General features: G+C 35.8%; 5 protein-coding genes and 2 long non-coding RNA genes across 7 annotated transcripts in view; 6 read left to right on the top strand and 1 right to left on the bottom strand.

Annotated features, from left to right (window-relative positions):
* Positions 1-3,480: 3,480 nt before the first annotated feature.
* LOC109186931 (probable calcium-binding protein CML13) lies at positions 3,481-5,834 on the top strand. Its single transcript, XM_019337128.1, has 2 exons — positions 3,481-4,031; positions 5,527-5,834. Exon 1 carries the CDS (start codon positions 3,579-3,581, stop codon positions 4,020-4,022), a length of 444 nt encoding a protein of 147 aa, XP_019192673.1. The 5' UTR covers positions 3,481-3,578; the 3' UTR covers positions 4,023-4,031; positions 5,527-5,834.
* Positions 5,835-7,217: 1,383 nt separating this feature from the next.
* Positions 7,218-9,132, top strand: LOC109186474 (40S ribosomal protein S13-like). The gene is made up of 5 exons (XM_019336464.1): positions 7,218-7,357; positions 7,482-7,554; positions 7,768-7,906; positions 8,011-8,197; positions 8,870-9,132. The coding sequence occupies exons 1-5, from the start codon at positions 7,335-7,337 to the stop codon at positions 8,901-8,903; spliced, it is 456 nt and encodes a 151-aa protein (XP_019192009.1). The 5' UTR covers positions 7,218-7,334; the 3' UTR covers positions 8,904-9,132.
* LOC109186469 (protein EXORDIUM-like 3) lies at positions 7,230-17,765 on the top strand. Its single transcript, XM_019336460.1, has 2 exons — positions 7,230-7,240; positions 16,465-17,765. Exon 2 carries the CDS (start codon positions 16,479-16,481, stop codon positions 17,499-17,501), a length of 1,023 nt encoding a protein of 340 aa, XP_019192005.1. The 5' UTR covers positions 7,230-7,240; positions 16,465-16,478; the 3' UTR covers positions 17,502-17,765.
* Positions 7,483-23,718, bottom strand: part of LOC109186476 — a 23,603-nt gene continuing 7,367 nt past the window's right edge. Inside the window, exon 3 of the long non-coding RNA XR_002055143.1 lies at positions 7,483-7,576. This is a non-coding gene — a long non-coding RNA (uncharacterized LOC109186476). The remainder of the gene's footprint in view (positions 7,577-23,718) is intronic.
* LOC109186477 lies at positions 9,631-20,779 on the top strand. The gene is made up of 3 exons (XR_002055144.1): positions 9,631-9,772; positions 13,199-13,206; positions 20,767-20,779. It is a non-coding gene; the product is annotated as an uncharacterized LOC109186477 (long non-coding RNA).
* LOC109186475 (40S ribosomal protein S20-2) lies at positions 9,745-11,202 on the top strand. The gene is made up of 4 exons (XM_019336465.1): positions 9,745-9,854; positions 9,957-10,077; positions 10,572-10,685; positions 10,863-11,202. Exons 2-4 carry the CDS (start codon positions 9,966-9,968, stop codon positions 11,003-11,005), a joined length of 369 nt encoding a protein of 122 aa, XP_019192010.1. The 5' UTR covers positions 9,745-9,854; positions 9,957-9,965; the 3' UTR covers positions 11,006-11,202.
* Positions 22,114-23,718, top strand: part of LOC109186468 — a 5,152-nt gene continuing 3,547 nt past the window's right edge. The window contains exons 1-3 of the mRNA XM_019336459.1: positions 22,114-22,635; positions 23,313-23,446; positions 23,558-23,707. Of these exons, the coding sequence (XP_019192004.1) occupies positions 22,353-22,635; positions 23,313-23,446; positions 23,558-23,707 (567 nt within the window). The 5' untranslated portion in view covers positions 22,114-22,352. The remainder of the gene's footprint in view (positions 22,636-23,312; positions 23,447-23,557; positions 23,708-23,718) is intronic.

Genomic DNA, 23,718 nt, shown 5'->3' with positions numbered 1-23,718 from the left:
GCAAAAATTAGAAAAGCCTCTAATAAATAATTAGTCCGAAGAAGTAGGTTGGCTGGTAATAATTCAATAAAACGGTGGTCCTCAAAAGGAGAGTGACCTCTAACGAGAGGACTAACTATAGTGATGAGGTCCATGGTCCACCTGCCATGCTAGTCATCTTAACATATACGTACTAGTACATGCTGAAAAGTTGCACTCGGCATGATCAGCAATACCAACCCCTTTTTAATGAAATCAAAACCCCTTTATTCAGAGATTCTCTGGACTCCAACTCCTTTAACATTTTCAAATTCAAATCTAAGAATAATAACATCAATATTGTTTAATATAATAGTAACAGCTCATGAGATCAAAAACCATAATCGGTGTCAAATTAAGTTCGTATTAACTTGTGCATTATATATATTACAGCACTATCTTGCTAGATCGGAGTGTGAAGGTCTTGAGAGCAAGGAAATTTTGTCTTTTGTGGACAATAAGAGATTAGATTGCCCATGGTGAGACACAGCAACAAGCACAAGGAAGGCTGTTGGGTTCTTCCGAGAAGAGAAAATCAAAAGACGATAATATTTGTGGGTTTTGAGGATAAAGAGCTGCACCGTCTGTATTATCATAATCTTGGCATGCATGCATGATATATGCTTTGGGGAAATTAAAGAACAGACGGTAACGAAAGCAAATTAAAGCAAGCAAGCAATCTGGGTATGTACGTTAATGGGTTTAACATAACAGGGTTTTGTGGCTTTTAAGGGAAAGAAAGAGAGAGAGACAGAGATTTTATAATATTTTGTGTTGCCCAATGCCCATGCTTATTATTCTTTGCATGCATATCTGGTCCCAGGAAGTGCAGGGCTAGATTCTTTTATGATATAGCTAGGTTGTGGTTGCACATGTTTTGGGAGGTGAGGTGAGGTTGAATGGAACTAGGTTTTGGTCCGGTCTTTATGGCTGTGTTATACCAATGATCACAGGGCTACAATAGAATGATGAACACTACAGTACAGCTCTCTGATAGATACAGATCGTACATTTTGACTGTAGTACAGTGCGTGGAGAGAGATAGATGAACTGGCCTGGCCGAGTATACAGTACAGTCTCGATCAGTAATATTATTTGATTCCATTTTTGAATAAAACTGATGATTGCCCCTCTCTATATATATAAAATGCAAATTCTAAGTAATCGATTTAGCCAATAAAAAGTTACTAAAAATAAAATCAATCAACTTTAAATGTCTATAACCTTTTTTTTAATACTATCTTTGTTACAATGTAATATATGTTCATACCTATTTCTTCAACTTAATGAAATTATTGGCTAAATTGCCATAACTAAAACTTAAATAATCAAGAATGTGCTAGAGGTTGTTCTTGATATTCCTTTATCCGATGGGTGTGCAAAAGCAATGGAGCAGCAGGCATCTTTTTCACTTTCACGTTGCTTTTGGAGAAGTGACAAATACAACTTTAATTCACATCTTTTTAGCTATCACGTCCAGTATATATTCCATCGTGGTATATATATATATATATATATATATATATATATATATATATATATAGCTTCATAAAAGTTAAAGATATGAGTTGAGGAGTCAAAACACAATAATATATGGCAACGTACGAACAACATCATGCATGTGCTAAGAACACTTCAGAAGTGCAACGCAATATTGGTTCGTTTACACTTTAATTATACCAAAAAGCAAGATGCCTTAGTTTTCTTGTCCAATTAACACCGCTTCAAAACATGGAATATTGTTCGAGTAGAATGAATTGGGGTGGGTCGGGGTGTGGGGATATGTCATACAGTACAATATATGAATAATTTTGAAAATGTATTAATATAATTAGTTTTGATGATCATCATAATTAATAAAAGAATTTTTATTTTCTTATGTGAATATAGGTAACCAGTAGAATCATATAATTATTGTTATTCAATTCATTTTATTTTTTTTGTCTTTGTTTTTGAATTCTTGCTCTCAGTTTGTTCCACTAGACAATGCATATATGCATCCAATTATCCAAATCCCAATGTGAAAGTCTCCTTTATATACTTTTAAAAGGAAGGGAAAAAATAAAAATAAAGGCATCATGTAATGATGATAATGCAAAAAAGGTTAATTTTAAGAACAAAGATCAAAAAAGGCTTTTTCTTTTTTCCTTTATTCTCTTCATATGCATTATAACTTGTAAAAGTGACTTACTTTGTGTGACCGGTTATGATCAAATATGTGGCCAGTTTATTTTATTTTATTTTATTTTATATATAATTTACGGAGTAGTTATTTGTTAAAATGTTTGGGCTGGGCTGCAGATGGTCCATTTCGATTTGCCCGGGTCCATTCTTTCATCACTTTATATATGTATCATGTATGGAATCATAATGATAATATATGTAATGGGCTTTTAATTTTGTTAGGCCCAACCTGTTTTAATTCTCCGAAAAAAGTTATACTAATAGTAGCCCATACCCAAAATACATATATATTGCAATTAACTATGTTCAATTTGTTCATTGCACTTGTTAAAGACCAATATCATTTGGCCTGAAAATTTAGTATCCATACACAAATTTTCATATCTAAATGTCACAAATTTAGTTATTATCAACATGGTAGGCCAACCGTGTCTTCAATTAAACTCTCACTGCACTAGGTGGAGGTTCTTCCCAATCAATCCACCTCATGTTTGCATGACAAGCTTGGTTTGTCAATATATCTGCACCCCGTTATGCTCCCGATAGACGTATTGTCATGATGGAATGAGAGATCCCAGTATTTACTATTCTAATGCATCCATCAATGATGTTCTCAGCGGGTCATTGGAGAATCGCTTCCTTCAGTTCATCTAGTTACATTATTAAAGTTATTATGCACGATCACTTTTTTGAACTCTTTGTTCCGTGCCCAATCGATCTCCTTTAGGATAGCCTATCATTTTGCCACCGCTACCTTAGCAGCGGGAATCTTACATCCTAACCCATACCTACATTTTTAATTGATTTCATTAAACATGGTATTCATAATGCAATTTACTTCTCATTCATGTGTTATTTTTTTTTACAAATACACAATAGTGTGATTTATACAATACACATAATTGGACATTGATTATGACTTTCCTCAATAAAAAAAGAGTATTTTTTAACCAAACACAATTAAAATTATTAGTACGGAATACAATTATATATGCATACACGATGGTATTCGATTCAAAAAGTACCAATTATTGATAAAAGTTTTATTATCTCCCACGACTAAATATATGGTGCCGAGACTTCCTCATGCCTAGAATATGTATACTAATCAATCCTATAAGATCATACTCCTCATCGCTCCAAAGTGGGGAAAACATTTCTTTTTTTGGGGTGCATGTTTGTTTTATTTATGTAATTTTAATAATTTAATTTGATACAAAAAGAAAAAATTATTGTGGTTAAATATTAGATTAGGTTTATTTATTTGATGATTTGCATTTCGACCCTTTGCTTCATCTCCATCTAACATCATTCACCGAAGCTTTTCTTTTCTCTAAAGCTCAGAGAAAGACAGAGAGAGAAAGGGAGAGGGAGAAATGGGGAAAGATCTGAGCAGCGATCAAATATCCTCCATGAAGGAGGCATTCACGTTGTTCGACACCGACGGCGACGGGAAGATCGCGCCGTCCGAGCTCGGCATCCTCATGAGGTCACTCGGTGGTAACCCGACCCAGGCGCAGCTCAAATCCATCATCTCCGAGGAGAAGCTCAGCTCGCCGTTCGATTTCAAGCGCTTCCTCGACCTCATGTCCAAGCACCTCAAGCCCGAGCCCTTCGATCGCCAGCTCCGCGACGCCTTTAAGGTCCTCGATAAGGACAACTCGGGCTTCGTTGTCGTTGCGGATCTCAAGCACATCCTCACCAGCATCGGGGAGAAGCTCGAGCCTGCGGAGTTTGATGAGTGGATCCGCGAGGTTGATTGTGGATCCGACGGCAAGATCCGCTATGAGGACTTCATCGCTCGCATGGTTGCCAAATGATTTCCTCCTGTGAGTCTATTATTCTTCACAATTTTCATTGCTCGACTCATTTCTTTTGATTATTAACTTTATAATTCATTACTCTTCGCCATTTATTGTTAGCAGAATTTGATTTTTTTGGTTAAATTTTGAGCGTGTATTGCAATTTACTCCGCAGTTTATAATTAAAAGAAATCCCATCAAAATGGGGGGATCATAGAAAACAATCCTCTTGTGTAGGTCAATAATTTTTTGTTGAACTAGGTAGGCCAGATAGACATTGTAGATGGATGAAAGTTTGGATTTTTAAAAAGAAAATGCTATTATTAGCTCGAATTGGGTGAAACTTAATAAAATGATTTTATTTATTTTTTGGGTGTGTTTTTAAGGAATAACTGGAAATAGCAATTTGCCCAACTTTGGAGGACTGTAGTATCTGGATGAGTAGAAAGTCCAAAGATCTCCTTTGAGAGCATGGTGCAGTTTTTGCAATATCAATGCTCATTATTCTATGTTTGCCTCTTTTAAAGTAAACATCTTGTTAAAGTTTCTGAAGTTATTGTCTTTTACTACCAAAAGTATTGGGAGACCTTCATTGGTAGGACTCATGTTTCATTGATGGAGGCAATTAGTAAAAGAAGTTTTCTGTGAGGGCATACTGCAATTTTTTGTTTGAAAGATGAACTCTACCTATTATGTAAGTCTGTGAAGATTCATCTCTTTTGTTACCAAAAGTCTAGAGCGGCCTTGCTGGGTGGGAGTTGAGTAGTTGAGTGATGATGTGATTGATGAGACTAATGATTTATTGGATGGAGGTGATTAGTGATTACTATAAACCTATGTTAAAACTTACCGAATTGGTCATAATAGGGAATGCTGTTATTAACTAGCAGCTTCCTTTCTCACTTTGACACTCATTTTCAAATGTGCATGACTTTTATCATGTTATATGATAGGCCAAAACAATGTTATTCAGTTAATTGGTACAAAACCGTTTTCAATTTGTCAATGTGGCCATGTGGGTCATAGAGGGATAGATAAGTGACGATGTATAGGCTGTTATAGAATGGACACACACATATACCAAACCCAATTCTTGAATTACTCCTCTCTCCGAACCATGAACCACCTCAATGCAGTCTACATGTTAATTAGTCCCCATAAACAGGTTAAATAGATTATTGCAGAGAATGAGAGAATGAGGAAAATTTGAAAAACTTGGAGAAATGCTTTCTTGGAATTGAATACTTATCCAGTTATACTTTAAAACTCCTATTTTGATATTTTACCAACTTCGTATGGATTTTATGTTGTGTTTAAGTAATGCACCTTAAGATCCATGAAACTCTGGCATGGCTTTAGCAGAAACTTATACGAAAACAGTTACTTGTAAACAACTTCATGATTTACTTGATTACTCTTTCTTTGTTCATATCTTCTTCTCACTCCTTTATATGTTTATCGAGACTTGGATAGGGGCATTGATGTTTTTGAGCTTATACTGACATTAAATCTTCAAATGCAGGCAACATTAGTTATTGGTTGTACCTTGAATGAAGCGGAGTTCCTAGTTTGCTTCCTTCTACAGGCTAGTCTTTTGCATGGCGCGTTTGAAGGGCATTTTCTAAATCTCTGCCTTGATGTTTATTTTCGTTTCTGATTTGTTTGTTATTGAACAATTTGCGGGTTTTGGATGTTTCAGGGGTTGTGTATTTGGATTTCAGTAGTCTGAACCTTTCAATCTTTGGAATCATGTACTTGAGATTCATTCACTATAACATGTGTATAGTTCCCCTCAATATTAAAAGTCAGCAACCAGCTTGTTACGATTTATTTTTTGTCCTCGGTAATCCATCTATTGGAGAATGAAAACCATTAACTTTAGTTTGTAAAAATAGCCTTGTTGTTAGAAAATGACATTTTTTTCATGGTTTGGGTCTTTGTTCGCTTCGGGAGGCCATGGGAGCTAGCACTGGGGGAATCTTTACTTGTGCGAATTGAACTTGGGTCATTTGAGAATTTTTCTTCATATTTGCCACTTGAGCTACCACCCTAGGTTAAAGAAATGACATTGAATTAGCGTTAAAGTGGTTAAGTATCTAATACTCTCCTTATAGGCTTATAGTAGTAAAAAATGCACTTGTGAATCGAATCAACTATTGATTGTCGAAGACCTTGTGATTGAGCGGCATAACTATGGCTCGTGAATTTAATTAACTATTGATTGCCAAAAATCTTGTGATTGAACGGTATAACGGTAGTTCTCCTCCTAAATGGGAGGTCACAAGTTCGAACATATTGACTCTGTGTTGTTATGGCTCGTGAATCGAGTTAACTATTGATTGCCAAAGACCTTGTGATTGAACGGTATAACTGTAGCTCTCCTCCTAAATGGAAGGTCACAAGTTCGAATACATTGACTCTGTGTGCCTCAGTAAGTTGAGAAAGTATGTACTAAAAAAAAAAGTGGAGCTGAGAATTCATTATACGGATCTTAAGTGTTACCGTGAGTAGGGGTGTGCAAATTTTGGATTTGTAAAATTTCGGTTAAAGGTTAATTTGGTTCGAAACTATCGGTTGACGGAAATTTTTTTAAAAATAAAATTATATATATGATTTCGGTTTTGGATTTGTAAAATTTCGGTTAAAGGTTAATTTAGTTCGAAACTATCGGTTGACGGAAATTTTTTTAAAAATAAAATTATATATATGATTTCGGTTAAAGGTTAATTTGGTTCGAAACTATCGGTTGACGGAAATTTTTTTAAAAATAAAATTATATATATGTGTGTGTGGACTTTATAATTTGTGTTTTTCTGTTTTTAGTGTTGTTATAGTATTATGTTTGTATATTTTCTTATGAATTTATTATTATATGTATTATTTTAATTAAAATTATTGTTCTAAGTATTATTTTAATTAAAATTATTATTATAGGTATTATTTTAAAGATTTAAAACTTTAATTTAAAAAACTTCGGTTAACCGATCGATTAATCAAAAAAAACTTCGATTCGACAATATAAAATTGTTAAATTTAAACTTTTAAAAATTTCAATTAAAACAGTTCGATTAACCGATAGCACACCTCTAAGCGTGATCATTGCCCTTTTGGGTCGATTTTATTTTACATTGGGCCGATAAGAGGGCTTTTCTTGCTTGCACTGGGCCTTCTGGTATCTTTAATTAAATTTTAATAAACCCTAGTAGCACAGAACAACACTTTTTAAGATAGCTAGGGTTATCATCTTTCAGTTTCAGTTTGAGGGAGAAGACAGACGATCGAGGAGGTTACAGCAGCTAGCGTCCGAGCTCAACCACAACCTCCGCCACCATGGGTCGTATGCACAGCCGCGGGTATGTGCTCGTACCTAAATTAAACTCTGTTTCTCTACCTTTCTTCTTAACTATAAATTCCATTATATTGTCTGACCTATAATTCAAAAAATCGCTTGATTTATGTTTACTTGTTGGATTTCAGTAAGGGTATCTCATCTTCAGCTCTTCCTTACAAGAGGACTCCTCCGAGTTGGCTCAAGATCTCCGCTCAAGATGTGAGTAACCCAACTGATTTTGCTTTTAGAAAACCAAAAACAATACGGAGTATTAGTTAACCACCTGCAATGTATGAAAAAAAATTATTTCTTTGTACTGTATTTGTTTTTATTTCTTTCTTAGGCATTATACATGTTTTGCTGGCGTTAATTTGAATGCTCGAACGAATTGGTCATTGTTTTTGTGTTGTTTTGTATTTTTAATGATTTAAGGTGGATGAGAGCATTTGTAAGCATGCCAAGAGGGGCATGACACCATCGCAGATTGGTGTTATTCTGCGAGATTCACATGGAATTGCTCAGGTGAAGAGTGTCACTGGCAGCAAAATCCTGCGTATCCTCAAGGCTCATGGTATTGTTTTTGTCACCATAACTGTGTTCTGTTAGTCAATCTATAACTATTATGGGGCTTTGGTTTGTGGATAGAATGTGTGTTGATGTATGGTGTGGGTGCAGGGCTTGCTCCCGAGATTCCAGAGGATCTCTACCACCTCATTAAGAAGGCTGTTGCAATCAGGAAGCACTTGGAGAGGAATAGAAAGGACAAGGATTCCAAGTTCCGTCTCATTTTGGTTGAGAGCAGGATCCACCGCCTTGCCCGTTACTACAAGAAGACCAAGAAGCTCCCCCCAGTTTGGAAATAGTAAGATTTCTTCCTCTATTCTCACTTTTAGATTCCAGAATTTGTAGATGTAAATTGGTCTCTTTTTTCGAATGCACATAACTTTACAGCCCATAACTCCATAAGATTGTTTTTCTGCTAGATTATTACCTGTTGTCTTCTAGCCTGCTATTTATGTAGTTCTTCATTCTATAGAATAACTTGAGCTCTGCAAATAGCTAATGCATTAGTATATTGTATACCTTTTTATCAAGCACCTCGAGAATGTCCTCCATGAGAAGTTATAAAGGAATCTTGAGCCTGCCTCTAGGCATCTGCAGACTTAACACACAGTACATACCATAAATTATATTCTGATATATAGATACTGAGATAGGCAAAAGTTTAGATGTTGCTCATTTCATTGTGTCAAAACTCAAATGCCAACTTATGAGTGTTGTGTGCGTCATTTGGGCTCATATTACCTCATGTAATGGTCATTGTGTACAATGGGAGTGGATGAAATTTACATATTAGCCATCTCTCTCGGGAAGAGACTCCCATTGGAAACGAGTCTTTTGGGTACTTGTAATGAGCTTTATGGACACAGCTAGTAGTAAGAAGTATCAAAGCAAATAATTCAATCATATCTCCCTTGTCCTTTTGGCCTTTGATCCAATTTTTCTTACTGATTTTTGCATTCGTGATGTGCAGCGAGTCAACCACTGCCAGCACCCTTGTGGCATAGGCTAGAGAGCAGAAGTTCCTAAATGACAAGAAGGAAGGGACAGGAGATAGTAGTTTTATCCAAGGGAAACCTTTGTTAAACTAAATTTTGTGATTTTGACATGATTATTTTTGCTTGGAAATGATGGATTATTATTATTATTACTCCGTATTATACAGTACAAGAGTGTCTCTTCATGTTATGCTCCTTTTAATTTTATTTCCATTTTAGATACTTAATGTTTGGTCCATGAATTGAATATTTGTATGTTGAATGCACAATTACATATTCCTCCCGAACCATAGCAAATACTATGGCTACAAACGTTAGATATAAAGTCATTCAAAATTTAATAATAGCAATTGTGTATATACACACACAGAGTAACATTGTTATCAAAGTATATAGATAAGTAGATAACAAAATGACAACTATATACTCCTTTTGTACTATATATATAGGAAATGAACCAAATAACGCTAATAATAGAATTATGAGTGTTGGGAGAGTTTATTCACCCGTGATAGTGAAGAACTAAAATGGACCAAACGCTAGAGATGCTAGACAATGACCAAACAATAGTCCATGCTATAAAGTCGGGAGCTAGATAATGACCAAACAATAGTTCATACTATAAGGTCGGAAGCACTAGCTTGTAAGGAAGTACCCTCTGAGATATAAAGTGAATATAAAGCAAGGAGCTTGATTGTATTCTTAATTTAATTTTATGATTTCACCGTAACAATCTTATCCAATTTAACCCGATTTATCAAAGAAACCCACAAATTGGATCCCTAACCCAATTGAATAAACCCTAGAATTGGAAGCCCAACCCAATTGAATAAACCCTAGTCCTCTGATAGTCTGATAGATACACCTATACAAAAATTGTTACGGGTTGCAGCTTTCCCGACGGTATCCAGCTCACTTCCACTGCAGCTTCCTCCGTCCGTCCGTCTCAACTTATATCCGGTAACTTCTAATTCTCTGTATATCTTTGTTCTCATTTGCATCTATATGTGTTCTGGAACTGTTATTGTTCGAATTGGAATAATTTAGTTGAGCTGTTAACAGAGCAAAAGAATGGCATACCAAGCAATGAAGCCGACGAAAGCAGGGTTGGAGGAGCCCCAGGAGCAGATTCATAAGATCAGAATCACTCTCTCCTCCAAGAACGTAAAGAACCTCGAAAAGGGTCTCTTTCTCTCACTCTCACCATAATGTATATTTTTGCTGCTTTTTATTGTGTTTGCGATCGTATGTTTGATTATGTAACTATGTTGCTCTTCTTATACTTTACTTTCATGTTTATTTCATATTTATCTGACTATAGAATTAAAAATGTTAGCTTTGAGGTAGAAACATGTTGCTGATTATTACATTGCCATTTATAATAGTCATAATGTTCCATTGTGGCATTGTGATTCATGGAATTGTTAAGTTTGAGTTTTTATGTCATCTTTCTATGGAACCTCTTTGTCATAGACTTGGTGGTGCTGTAAAAAGATGGACTTTCTTTCAAAATCCAAAGTAAACTGTTGTGGATTATGGTAAAGCCATGGTGGTTGTTGTAGGAGGAGCAATTTTATTTCTCTAGTTACTCTACTGCATTTAGCTGAGGCATTGTTGTCTTCATCTAATTTACTCAGTTGGATGATTTTCCTTTCTGTTTGGTTAATATATAAACAGTTTGCGGTGATTTGGTTCGAGGTGCTAAGGACAAAAGACTTAGGGTCAAGGGACCAGTGAGGATGCCCACCAAAGTTCTTCACATTACCACTAGGAAGTCTCCCTGTGGAGAAGGTACTATTGTTGCAAGATCCGATGGACTGTACATTTAACTTGAATTCACTTTCTTTAAATACGACCATAGTTTACTTGTGTATTCTTGGTGGAAAGTGATCTATAGCAATTATTTTATGGTAAAAAGATTCTGGAATGGAGTTATGGAGGTTTGTAGTTATGCATTTTCTTTTACAGGTACTAACACTTGGGACAGGTTTGAACTTCGTGTTCACAAGAGGGTTATTGACCTCTTCAGCTCCCCAGAAGTAGTCAAACAGATTACGTCAATTACTATTGAACCTGGGGTCGAGGTTGAAGTCACCATTGCCGACTCTTAGTTTGTGTGCCTCCCTGGTGATAATGGTAATTTGGAATTTCCATCCCGTACTCCTCACGGGTGTGAAGGTTGTAGCCAGTTTATAGCATCATTCGGTTTTGGAGTTACATTTTTTAAATTTCAGCAAAGACTTTCAATGTTAGGAACTAGAACAATTTTGTCAATTTCAATGCCAATGTTGATCATTTTCCTGCTTTCGATCTCTCTTCACGACTTATCTTTCATTATTTCATCCATTCAATGCTCGATTCTGTGTTAGCATGTCTTTCTTTCGAACATGCATTTCATATATGGTGATTGAAGTTCTGGGATGTCCTAACTGCTGTGAAGGGTACTTCTTTATTAATGACCATTGACTTTAAAGTGTTTCCTGTTAGTTAGGCACCTAAAGTCCTAAACCAATGCCTGAGTTTGCAGACTGCAGATGATTTTACCTAGTATTTCTGCAAGTGTCCCAGGCTGTCCATTGAGGTTCTGTACTTCCTCTTGACTTTTTCTTCACAAAATTTTGTTAAGTCAACCAAATTACCATCATACACACATAATTTTCATGAGAAACAAAACATATTAATTGATGAAGCTGTACAGAGTTGACTGTCTATGTTGCTTTTCACATCAGGCAGGCAAGATACCATATGTCAATGAAAGTAGCAATGTTCATTAACATTAATACAGAGAAATTATTAACATAACATTAATAAAGATTTAGTTTTACTTAATGTGGTCGGCTACTGGGCTCCGTTGGGCACCAAGCACTAGTAGGCTGCTGAGTTATCGAGAATTTATCTCGTCTCAATCCTCTCTGGTTGGAGAGAGGCCTCGTGGCTTGGGGTGTGGAGATAGGTAGTGGTGAGAGACCGTTGAGTCATTGAGAGTCTACCCCTTTACAATCCTATCTTTATTTCGTCACAATTTTTGTCTGGCTGGGATGTGGAGCTTGGGGTGAGGGACTTCGTCTTTTGAGATTGAGCTTTTCAAACTATGTGGATTCTCTGCACTCTTTCCTACCAGCATGCATATATTTTGATTAGGACATGTTTTGTTGGTTTCCTGATTACCCAAATAGTAGGGAAGACGATATACCAAGTGGATAAATAATTGAGATTTTCTGTGTTTAATTTCGGTTTCTGTTCATTTTCCCCTGTTTATGTCCTCTCTAATAATTGGTATTAACATTATATATATTATTACGTTGTGCAAGTGGCATTGACAGTCATCTGTTGTTAGTTCAGGAACAAAACAAAACTACATTGGACTTTTTCTCAAAGAGTTCACGTCATAAATCATTTCTTCCCTACCTAATCATTACTCAAAAATATCTTATTTGAGTATAATAATAATAATAATAATAATGATAATAATAACAACTTGAATTTACCCTAAAACTTGTGACTTCAACCTACATAACTTGAATGCATAATATTTTTTTTTTCTTTGATGTGGAGTGCATAATAACACTAAGATAAATTTATAAGTTTAACACTGCAAAAATTAAATTTTGTGACAAATTAGTCGTCTTTAATAGTTCTATTTAATCCGAAAATAAATGTCACTACACTAGTAATAAGGACATCAAAATTAAAGTGTCTAATTGAATGACTGACTTCACTGTACCTAGTAACCTAGATAATTAAAAGTTTTTCCTTTTCCTTTTAAATATGTTAAAAATTAACCTAAAAATCTCACATACTAGATTATGGTTTGTAGCCACCATTAACTGTACAATATGAAACATAATATTATGGACTTATCGTGTCTCGTAAAAATGTTTTTTTTTTTTTTTTTTTTTCCAATAATAATAATAATTTGTTTCATGCGAACGGAATTAATTAGCAGCATGATTAATGGCATCGGCCTCAAAATCCTGAAAACGGTGTTGGACTAACGCTGTCACCGCGCGTAGGGTCCATTGCATGCCATGAAGACTTAACTTGTTTTACAATTCCGAGGTGGTGAAACCTGCTTGCTCCCACTCCCACCGCCGAAAGCGCTTTCATCTCCCAGATTTTTTAAAGATATTTTCTCGACATTTTGCAAATTTTCCGTCACCATGTTTTCCGTCCTTCGACGACGATTAGGATTACAATACGAGATTTATCTAATTTTTGTGTCATTCAAAAATAAATAATAATCATCTTAAAAGAGATGATCGAGTAGATAAAATATGATTCTCTTATCAAAATCATTGAATAAGGTTTTCATGTAACAATGTTATGCAAGTGGTATGAAAGTATGTATGATCGATCATAATTATTGTAATTGTGAATTTATCTCTTAAATATATACTCAACTATGCACATGTGACTCAATGAATTGAAGCACCAAACAACAAATCAACACCAAATATTCAAACAGTTTTGTAAATATACATGCAATATAATGCTATTATAATTGATAATTTCGTTTAAGAGAGTCCATCCATCTACAAGGTGTTTGTAGACTTTTTTAGTAATAGCCAACATATGCATACGAAAAGGGAGATAAATCCTCTTCGAAAAATAAAAAATCTTATAAAAAGTTCCTAACCAAAAGCTCCCAATGCCTTTATGCTTTGGTTAAATGTGCATCGTGCCTTCACAGTAATTAACACATTATTTGTTTCGGTATACGTGAAAAGAACAATAATTAATTTTAAAATTATTAAAAATACAGAAAAATTTAGGAAAAAAGACCAAATAGACCCCTAAACATTTCGCTAAAGGTCAATTAACCCCACAAACTTTTAAAAAGGTCAATTGAACACATGAACATACAATTTTGAGTCACTTGACCCTATTAACCGGTAACTTTTCCCTGAAGAACCGGTAATTGACATAAAAAAGTCCAATGTGGCAATTCAAAATATAAAACAAAGCTGATGTGGCGCAACATGGTCAAATACCGGTTCTTCAGGGAAAAGTTACCGATTAATGGGGTCAAGTGACTCAAAATTGTGTGTTCATGTGTTCAATTGATCCTTTTAAAAGTTTGTGAGGTTAATTGACCTTTAGCGAAATGTTTAGAGGCCTATTTGACCCTTTTCTCGAAAATTTATCATCCTTGTTTAAATGTATACTTTAGGTGAAGTTTGTCACATGATTTTAGCTAACAAATGATTTCAATGAGATAAATCAATTTAAGTTTTCTATAATTTTTTTTAAAAGAAAGTTTTCTATAGTTGATCAGCTCAAATCGAGAATATCATTAAGTAGCTCTCATATAGAGTCGAACTTGAAACATTGTGTGGGTTTTTTAAAAAATCAATTTGACGTATAAGGAATAATACTCAAGTTAGTGTCACAAATGAATTAATGTTAATGAGTAAAGATGAACAATAAGTTGTACCGTCTCAAAAAGATATCGATTATTTCTCTAATTACCCATTACAAATAAATTTTCTTAGTTGATATCCCTATCAAGCATACATGTTAACCAATACTCGAGTATGAATTCCAAATAAATTTTCTTAGTTGATATCCCTATCAAGCATACATGTTAACCAATACTCGAGTATGAATTCGAGTCACTTTTTTCAATACTTGATGATGGCTTGAGCTTGATTCGATTAGTTCTATACACTACGTTTAAGCATCAATATACATATTTTGTTTAATGAAATTATATACTATTTCTTAATATTATTGACATCGGTGTTGATTGATGGGTAAAAATATAATAGTAAAATTTGTATTTTTAGATTTTATGCATACAATATATGATAATTGGTGAGGTCCACCCATCATGACTGCTCATCTTTTTCTCCCAATTCCAATGCCCAAAACATTATTAGATCAGCGCCATTCACTCCGTGATTTATTAACACCATTCGTCTCTATAGGCCCTACCATCTTGCTCCTACTCAATTATCTTATTCACCCCTACTTGCTATCATTCGATTTTTTTTTTAAATATATAAATTAAAAATAATACATAGTACATACCTGTTGGTGTTACACTGTTACGTAGTACTTATCAGTGCATTCTAACAGATAAACAATTTTAGAAAATGTGGCTCGACGGAAGGTGTGAAATATAATTTTCGTACATAAAGATTATAAATTTAGTTATTGTTAATACTTTTTTTATTAAGTCCTTTGTATATGATTTTCTTAACGCGATTCACTTCTTTCGTACGTGGTTTGCTGTACAATCTCATGCATAACTTATGAGAGTTTTTATGATAGGTAATAACTTAATATGCTTAATGAAATTGTATTATATTTTGTTAGTAAGTTATAATAATTTCTTCTTCAGCGCAAAAGAAGATATATATATATTACGTAAAATAAGTTAGGAGGATCAACATTAAATAAGAAAAATTCTTCATCTATGTTTGGAAGAGAAAAGGTTGATAGGGAAGGTTCTCTAGGTAAGAATTTTTAGTATAAAAGTTGAGGATTGGATTAGACATCACCCTAGAAGTGCTATCAAATCAAATAATGGACCTAAATACATCATCTTAGTACACATCAAAACAACAGTCCATTCACAAATTTCTTTTAATGAAAACGACATACTAAAATGTCTTTGTAATTCAAGACCCTAAGACCTACACCCGCATCAAAAAGTGTAGATAAATGACACTTAAACCGACTCAAATTATTAGACAATTAATTACATGATTTTAAGTTTATTTTTCTGAATTAGTTATATATGAACAACTTAAACTGATTTATTTTCAGTTTTTTACCAACTAAAATTACAAAATAAGTTTCATCCAAAATAAACTTTTAGATAGTAATGATTATAAACTTGTTTTTAAAATAAAAAATAACTGTGGCATTGAAAAAATAATAATTAGAAAATGTGCAAGTTGCAAAAGTGTGAACAAGGCTGTCGGGGCACCGAATAATTCATGGCGGGTTCAAACTCCAAGCATATCCTTGACGGGATGCTGTTTCTTCCAAACTTAGAATGGAAAACCCAATTGCTCCACTTACCATTGTTCATTCACAAGTCTTTTTAAGAAAATAATATACACATTTAGTAATCCGTTTAAATGCTTGCCAAATATAATGTGTATAAGAAATTTACCCACTTTAAACATAATTCTCGTATTACTATGGTGGATATTCGAATCTTAGTCTCTTCTTTCAAATACTGTCACCGGGGACGAGGTTAATTTGATGTTAAAAGGGAAATAATATTCCACATGCATGGGTGAATGATGAAGACAATGTTATGAAATCCCGAAAGTGCCCTTTGCCGGCGTTGCCGTTTCCCCGGTGACCAAACGGCGAGGACGCCATCGCCATCATGACACACTCGACAGTAGGCCCCACCTCACCACCCACCTTACACTTTTAAGAATCCACCTGTCTTCCATTACCATTTACCACCCCACCTTTAAAGCCAAAAGCATCGCTCTATTCAAATTTTGTACCTATTTACACTGCGCCACTCCACTCCTCTCATCTCATATACATATACATATACATATATATCTACACTCTCAAGCACGCTAGCAAGTAAATTTGTGAGCTACTCCCACTAAAATGCGCCGGTGTTGCATTTTCCGGTTTGTCGTTCTCCTTGTCGGAGTGTTCTTCCTGTGCGCGCCGCCGGTTAGTGGGTGGCGGCCATGGCACAACAAGAATTACAGTGCCACCGACTTTATGTTTGGTGGGTCTAAGAAGTACGAGGGCTCCTCGGATCTCATCCACTTGAAGTACCATATGGGCCCTGTTCTCACAGCCAATATCACCGTTTATCCGATATGGTATGGGCGGTGGACGAACGCCCAGAAGCGGATTATTCGGGAGTTCGTTACTGCAATCTCCGCCGCTGATTCCAAACCGCCGTCCGTCGCCGGGTGGTGGAAGACGGTTCAGCTGTATACTGATCAGACCGGGGCTAATATTTCCCGGAATGTCCACATCGGAGATGAGAAGAATGACCGGTTTTACTCTCATGGTAAGTCGTTGACTCGTTTGACTGTTCAGACTGTGATCAAAGCCGCCGTCACCGCCAAGACCCGGCCGTTGCCCGTTAATCCCAAGAGTGGGGTCTACTTGTTGCTCACTTCCGACGACGTGTACGTTCAGGATTTCTGCAACAACGTCTGCGGCTTCCATTACTTCACCTTCCCGTCCATCGTGGGCTACACGCTCCCGTACGCGTGGGTGGGGAACTCCGCCAAGCTCTGCCCGGGCACGTGCGCCTACCCCTTCGCCGTGCCCAGCTACATTCCCGGCCTGAAAGCCGTGAAATCCCCTAACGGCGACGTGGGGGTGGACGGGATGATAAGCGTGATAGGCCACGAGATTGCGGAGCTGTCCACGAACCCGTTGGTGAACGCGTGGTACGCCGGCGGGGACCCCGTCTTCCCGGTGGAAATCGCGGATCTCTGTGAAGGCATATACGGCACCGGCGGCGGCGGCTCCTACACCGGCCAAATGTTGAACGGCGGAGACGGCGCCACCTACAACATGAACGGGATTAGACGGCGCTACTTGGTCCAGTGGCTCTGGAACCATTACAAAAATTACTGTTCTGGCCCCAACGCTCTCGACCAGTAAACGCTCATCGCCGTGACGCCGTCAGTTTACTGTTCCATTCATTCTTTCCACTTTCCATGCCGCCTTTGCTATTCCCGTTGTACCCCTTCCCTTTTTCGTGTTTGTTATCCATCTCATCTGTTAATCCCCTGTTAATGGATAATTATATTAGTTGATTATTAAGCTTTGTCTGAATTCTAATACGTACTATAAATAATTAACGTTGTTTCATCTTGTTTTGTACTGTATACAATAGTAAAAATGTTGTGTTATTCTGAAAGCTAATTAATTAAGAGAGTAGTAGGTGGTCGTCTTCAAGATTCTTTATTGCCACTTTACATTTTTTGTGAGTTGCAAAATTCATTGACGGACGTGCCAATTGCCAAACCCGATCAAAATTTATTTGAAATTTCATCATCCATCATTTTCTTGCTTCTTTTGCTTTATTATGGCTTTGTGCCATGTCGCCTTGAGTTTCGTGCCATCAATTATACAATCCTCTCTTTTCTTTTTCTTTTTTACCCTTCTACAAAGAACAAAAACCATATAATATTCTTTTTGAAAAAAAAAACAATATAATATTTAATTCAAAAATTTTTGTATCAACTTCATTTTGGTTCATGGTATACCATCTTCATTCAAAAAAACATTGTAGTATTTAATAAAGTTTATTCTTTTTTTGGAAGTCTCGCATGTCACCAAAAAATAAAGTTGGGTATTGAGTTTTTGTTCATACATTAGTACAGGTTATCTAGGATTAGCTTCTGTTACAAGATTTGCATATTCAATTGTCTTGTCCTTTGTCATAACATTCATACATTAAAAGTCGAGAAAAGGGTAAGTTTTATCTTTTAATTGTCAGCAATTAGATTGCTTTAGTCCTTAATTATTATAGAAAGCAGATGTTATGCTTAATTATTTTAAATTGTTGTTAGTTGTTCACTTACTATAATCGTGGTCTAAAAAGACTAAATAATACTAACAATCTTTGTCTTATGTTTATATACTTTTTTTTTTTTTTTTTTTTTTTTGAATCAAAGAAAAGGGACAACTTTAAAAAAAAATCACCTAATCCACTATTATCGGAACCAGTCTGGGACGAGGATAACCCCGATATTCTTTGACATTGTATTGTAACTAATATATGCACATGAAAACTACTATACAAACTACATTATTTACTGACAAATTTGCTTTGATGCAGTGTGGGTCAGCCAAGAACTTATCTTTTACCCAACACTTTCCTTTTGTAAAGTGGATCCCCTAATGATGCCTTGATTGGAATGCCTTTTACAGTATCATGAAAGTGAAACCCAGAACACAGATTTCTGCTTAGTGCTTCTAGAAATGATGAAATTTGAAGCAAATTAAAGAAAGCAGTGTTGATTGTGCAAAATCTTTACTGTACTGCTGAAGCAAAGCTTGGGTGACAGCTAAAGATCATGCCATGTGACAATTTAGCATCTTTTGCAGGTTGCATATATCATGCAACCTTAAACCCAGATCAGATGTTAACCTTAAATGACTATGGATCGGAGAAGATCAGAAGGAATTGCTTAGTTTATGGATCGGAGTGCACATGAATATCCCCACAAGTGGAACAATGGAGACATGTTTCTGGAATTGATTCCGGTTGTTTGGCTGTACAAGGATAGTGAGAGGCAAAAGACGATAACAGTTACAGCCCTAGTGGGGGACCTCTCAAGGATACAAGATTCTTGGTATGTATATCAACAACTATTGACATCAATTCTTACCGTACCCATTACAATCAAATACAGTATATATATATACTTATTAGATCACAGTTCATATCAAGAAAACTTTTCCAGAAAAGCATTGATTTAAAAACAGTACAGTTTGATCAAGAATTGATGGTCTGTAGTCTATCTGTAATGGATATGTAGTGCACCATAAAAATTCTGATGAAATAGTGACAGCAATAAATCACTAGCTAGCAGTGCACTCATGGTTGCCGTGTCAAAGTAAATGGAATTAAAATCCATTGAACATGGCATTTAAGTACACACTGCTGCCACCCTTCAATTCCAATGAGCACAACTGAATTTGTTGACTCATTAAGGAACCTTATCGCATACAGAAAAAAAAAAAAAAGGATCGTACCCCAATCCCGAACCAACACTCCTTACCATCCCTATCCTAGAGTCTTGGTGAAAGGGGCAAATTAAATCAACAAAAATGTGTCTCAATGGCTTATATTACGGGTTTTCCTATAACTGACAGCGAAACAGAACTATTAACTCTCTGATCTTTAGATTGGTTGGAAGGGGCAAATTAAATCAAGAAAATGTGTCTCAACGGCTTATATTACGAGTTTTCCTATAGCTGACAGCGAAACAGAACTATAACTCTCTTTAGATTGGTCAACCAGTCAGTTGTGTGTCGAAGGGAACATATATATAAATATATATTGCCTTAAGAGCACGCAAAAACAAGTAAGATGTGCATCTTAAATGCATGCCACAAGCTTCAAAATGTTGGCATCCATTCAAAAGAAGCAAACAAGTACATACTGCAAAAGAGTTTTTCAAGAACCAAATGACTAGCAGAATACAGATATTAGTATGAAGTGGTTAAGGTTAGCATTAAATTAAATCAGGATGGCAGATGAGTTCTGGATGATGATACATTCAAAGAAGATCCATATAGATGGAGACATGTAGATTCAGCTTCCCTAGACTAGAATGCTACTTTACAACAACTTCTAACTTCATTAATCATTTAAGGTTCATAATCTATATTGAGGAAAAAGATAAATTCACTTTTTGCACTTCCAGTTGGGGGGCAATTCATGGCAAAATGCATGGACAAACTGGTTGGAGCGACCACATTTAATGCAGGAAAGCTAGTTTTATAACTGAAGATAGATGATGAATCAGTCTTCACTCTTCATAAATTTCTCATTCTGCACATAGTTTAGGCTACTCGATCGAAAAGCCAAGTTGGTCGGACTGTTTGGTAATCACAAATTACAATTTCAACTCTCAGCAGGAGTGACTTATTGACCTTTAGTTATGGATCGGACAATCTAAATTGGTTTCCCTTGATCATTTGACAGCTAAGGCCACAAAACAGAGTTTATTGCGTACCCTCGATTTGGCAAGAGAAAAATGTTGTGAGATCTAGACTATCTGCGGATTGGTTAGCTAATTCATTTTTGCACTTAAATGAAAGACATTGTAACAAAATCTAACATAACTCCAACAATTCAAATAAAAATCAGAACTTTAAGTGTTGATTTCAGCGATTAATTCACCTGAAGCAGCAACAACAATACCCTCGACAAGAATGATTGCGCCAAGGCCTAACCAAGCAAGAATAACAGAGGCCCTCTCTCTCTATTGCCCTTCTGCATTCTTCTTCTCGGGCTATGATTTGGTTTCGTGGAATTTGAGGAGCCGAAACCTAAGCCGGGCTTCTTCCGCGGCGGGGCCACCGTGGATGAGGCGGCTGCGCGTTTCTGTGGGTTGCGATGAAGATGAGTCGTGTGATTTGGCGCAGAGATTTATAGGTCTAGCTCTGTGATGAAGGAGATGATCTTCAAGTTTCATGGTAACAAAAGAGAGAAGACGATAAATCATAAATGGAGAGTTAGCGCCATTTTCAGTTTAGTCAGTTGGACTTCTCTCAACCGTCGAGATTTTATTTTTTTCACCCCAAAATGTTAGTTTGTTCCCTAAATTAAAGACAATTTTCTTTTTTTTTTTTTATAACGTCAATAAGTAACTAAATACAAGTAGAACGTAAGAAATAAATAAGACTCAAGAGTACCCATAAAATTTACTTTTAAAATTTATCGATCACAAACTTTACATTTACAAACTTTAACTAGGTCAACAAGTATATAACCAAACACAAAAAATCTCTCATTACTCATTTAATCACCACATCAAAATTACACTCTATTATAACATAAGTTAACGTTTTTTTTCCAAATTAAACGGATTTGACTCAAAGCTTCATTCTTTTAACATTAAAAGTACCAAATTTGAATGTGAAAGTGGACACCCACACACCTTCTAAATCACTCTTCCACTTTTTGTCTCATCAACATCCAATTTACAACATCGATCACCACAATCATTTAAAAATGCTATTATTAGTGCTAAAATTTACATTTAAAAATCATTAATGAAACCCAAACTAATAAAAATTAGTACAACCAAGACCAACTTGTCATATCTTACCAACCATCATTTATAACATCTCTTTTTCTTTCAAGTTTCTTTTATCTCTTTCTTGTAAGAAAGAGTAAGACTAATGAATACATTTTTATTTTATTTTATTATTTTGGATTATGTGAGAAACTTGCCGTCAATAAATGATACTGTATACTATATAAACTCCGTTATTATGTAATAGTTTACAAATCGCACATGAGTGAAAATTTCATTAGAAAAATTCTGTGTGACGGATTCGACTAAGAAAATGTTGTGAAAATCAAACTTATAATATTCAGATATGATAATTATGCTCTATCCACTTATCCACCACTTTCGAGGCTTCTATTTTATTATTTAACTTTTGGTAGATGAAAATGATATTCACTATTTTTAATTGTTATATTAACTATCATAAACCAATTCAAGTAATGGGCAAGGAAATATATTGGCTATAATGTCGGGTACAAAGTTGAAACTTTGAAAAGTTTCCGGGTGGTTTACAGTAAATAAAGAAAGCCGTTCTCCGCCACAATCTGGAGATCTCAGCTGCCGTTCTCCGCCACAATCTCCGCTGAGATGCTTCCGACCGATGGCCACGTAAACTTCTCCGTATTTAAATCCAATAGTTAATGGATTTCGAGCTTCACTATAATCCCAAACCTTCTTCCAACTCTACTGCTCTTCTGCCATGGCGCTTCTCGCTTTCCCGCGCTCTCTCTCTCTTTCATTCTCGCCGAGAACCGCACTTCTCACTGCTGAGCTTCGAACTCGCCGCTGGTGCTCCCCAATGTCGGTGAGGATGAGCGTTGGGAGGAGGACGGAGTCTAGTGCGGCGGCGGCGGCGGACGACGGCTCTGCGATTCTGTGGTACAAGCATGACCTTCGAATCGACGATCATCCTGGTCTCCTCTCCGCTTCCCAGAATCAGACGCTCGTGCCTCTTTACGTTTTCGATCACCGCATTCTTTCGCGTATGAAGTCTCTACTTAGTTCACTCAAGTAGTCAAGTTATAGGCATTTTTTTATGTGTATTATTTTGAGCTATTATTTATAATGCAAAAATTTTCTGGTAAAGACATGAACTTTGGGGACAACAGGAAGTAAATTTTGATTTAAATCAACGTGACATTCGTTGGTAAAGTATATACTGAGTAGTATGTGATATTTATTTATTCCCTGTCAAGGTGTTTGTGTTAATCAGTCTATGAATTTAGTATTCTAATTAGTTCTCGAATATTTGAGTGAATCGGTAATACTTTCCAAAAGTTAAAGAACTTTGTTTCATGATCAAACTATTCTTTGTTTGCTTCAGCGCCAGAGTCTTTTCATGTACTTTTATATTTTAAAACTTCAAAACTTTTCTTGCATGAAATATATTTGTAAAATAGGTGTTCTTGAATGAATTCCTGTAATCTATAATGTTTTCTCAAAGTTATAAATTAATCATGTACATATCATAGCTAGCCATGCAACATTTATTGGACCAATATTCTATTTTTAGTGTCATGTTTAGTAATCCATTATGCTTTAATTAAGAATATTGCAAAGTATCACCTCCCGTGCTCTCTTTTTTGCAAGTGACAAGTTACCTGGCCACTTCTTATGTTGTTTAACTTGGACATATTCACTATTGCTATCACTGTTGCAGGGTTTACTGATGAAACATTTGAATTGCTTCTTTCCGCCCTGGGAGATTTGAAGAGTTCACTGATGGAGCAAGGCTCTAATCTTATGATCAGGTTTGGGAGTTCAGAGAGTGTTATAGAAGAAGTTGTCAAAGAGGTTGTATGAAATTATGTTTACTTATTCTGATATTTAGTTGTCCAAGAAAGAGGAGAACTTGAAGCAGTTATCCGCTCATATTGTTACTTTCATCACCTAGGATTGGAACAGGTTGATGCTTCCAGTGTATTTGCTGAGGAGGAGGTAGAATATGTTCTATGCGAAGTGGTGAATGGTGTGAAAGAAACCTTGGCCAGAATATCTTTTGCAGAGAGGAGAGCTAGAGTCGTTGTATGGAATACTCCATTTTATGATATTGGGGTATTGCTATT

The sequence above is a fragment of the Ipomoea nil genome, unplaced genomic scaffold (assembly GCF_001879475.1).
Source record: "Ipomoea nil cultivar Tokyo-kokei standard unplaced genomic scaffold, Asagao_1.1 scaffold1407, whole genome shotgun sequence".
Lineage (NCBI taxonomy): Eukaryota > Viridiplantae > Streptophyta > Magnoliopsida > Solanales > Convolvulaceae > Ipomoea > Ipomoea nil.
The sequence above is the reverse complement of the archived record's forward strand: the minus strand, read 5'-3'. Positions and strand labels throughout refer to the sequence as shown.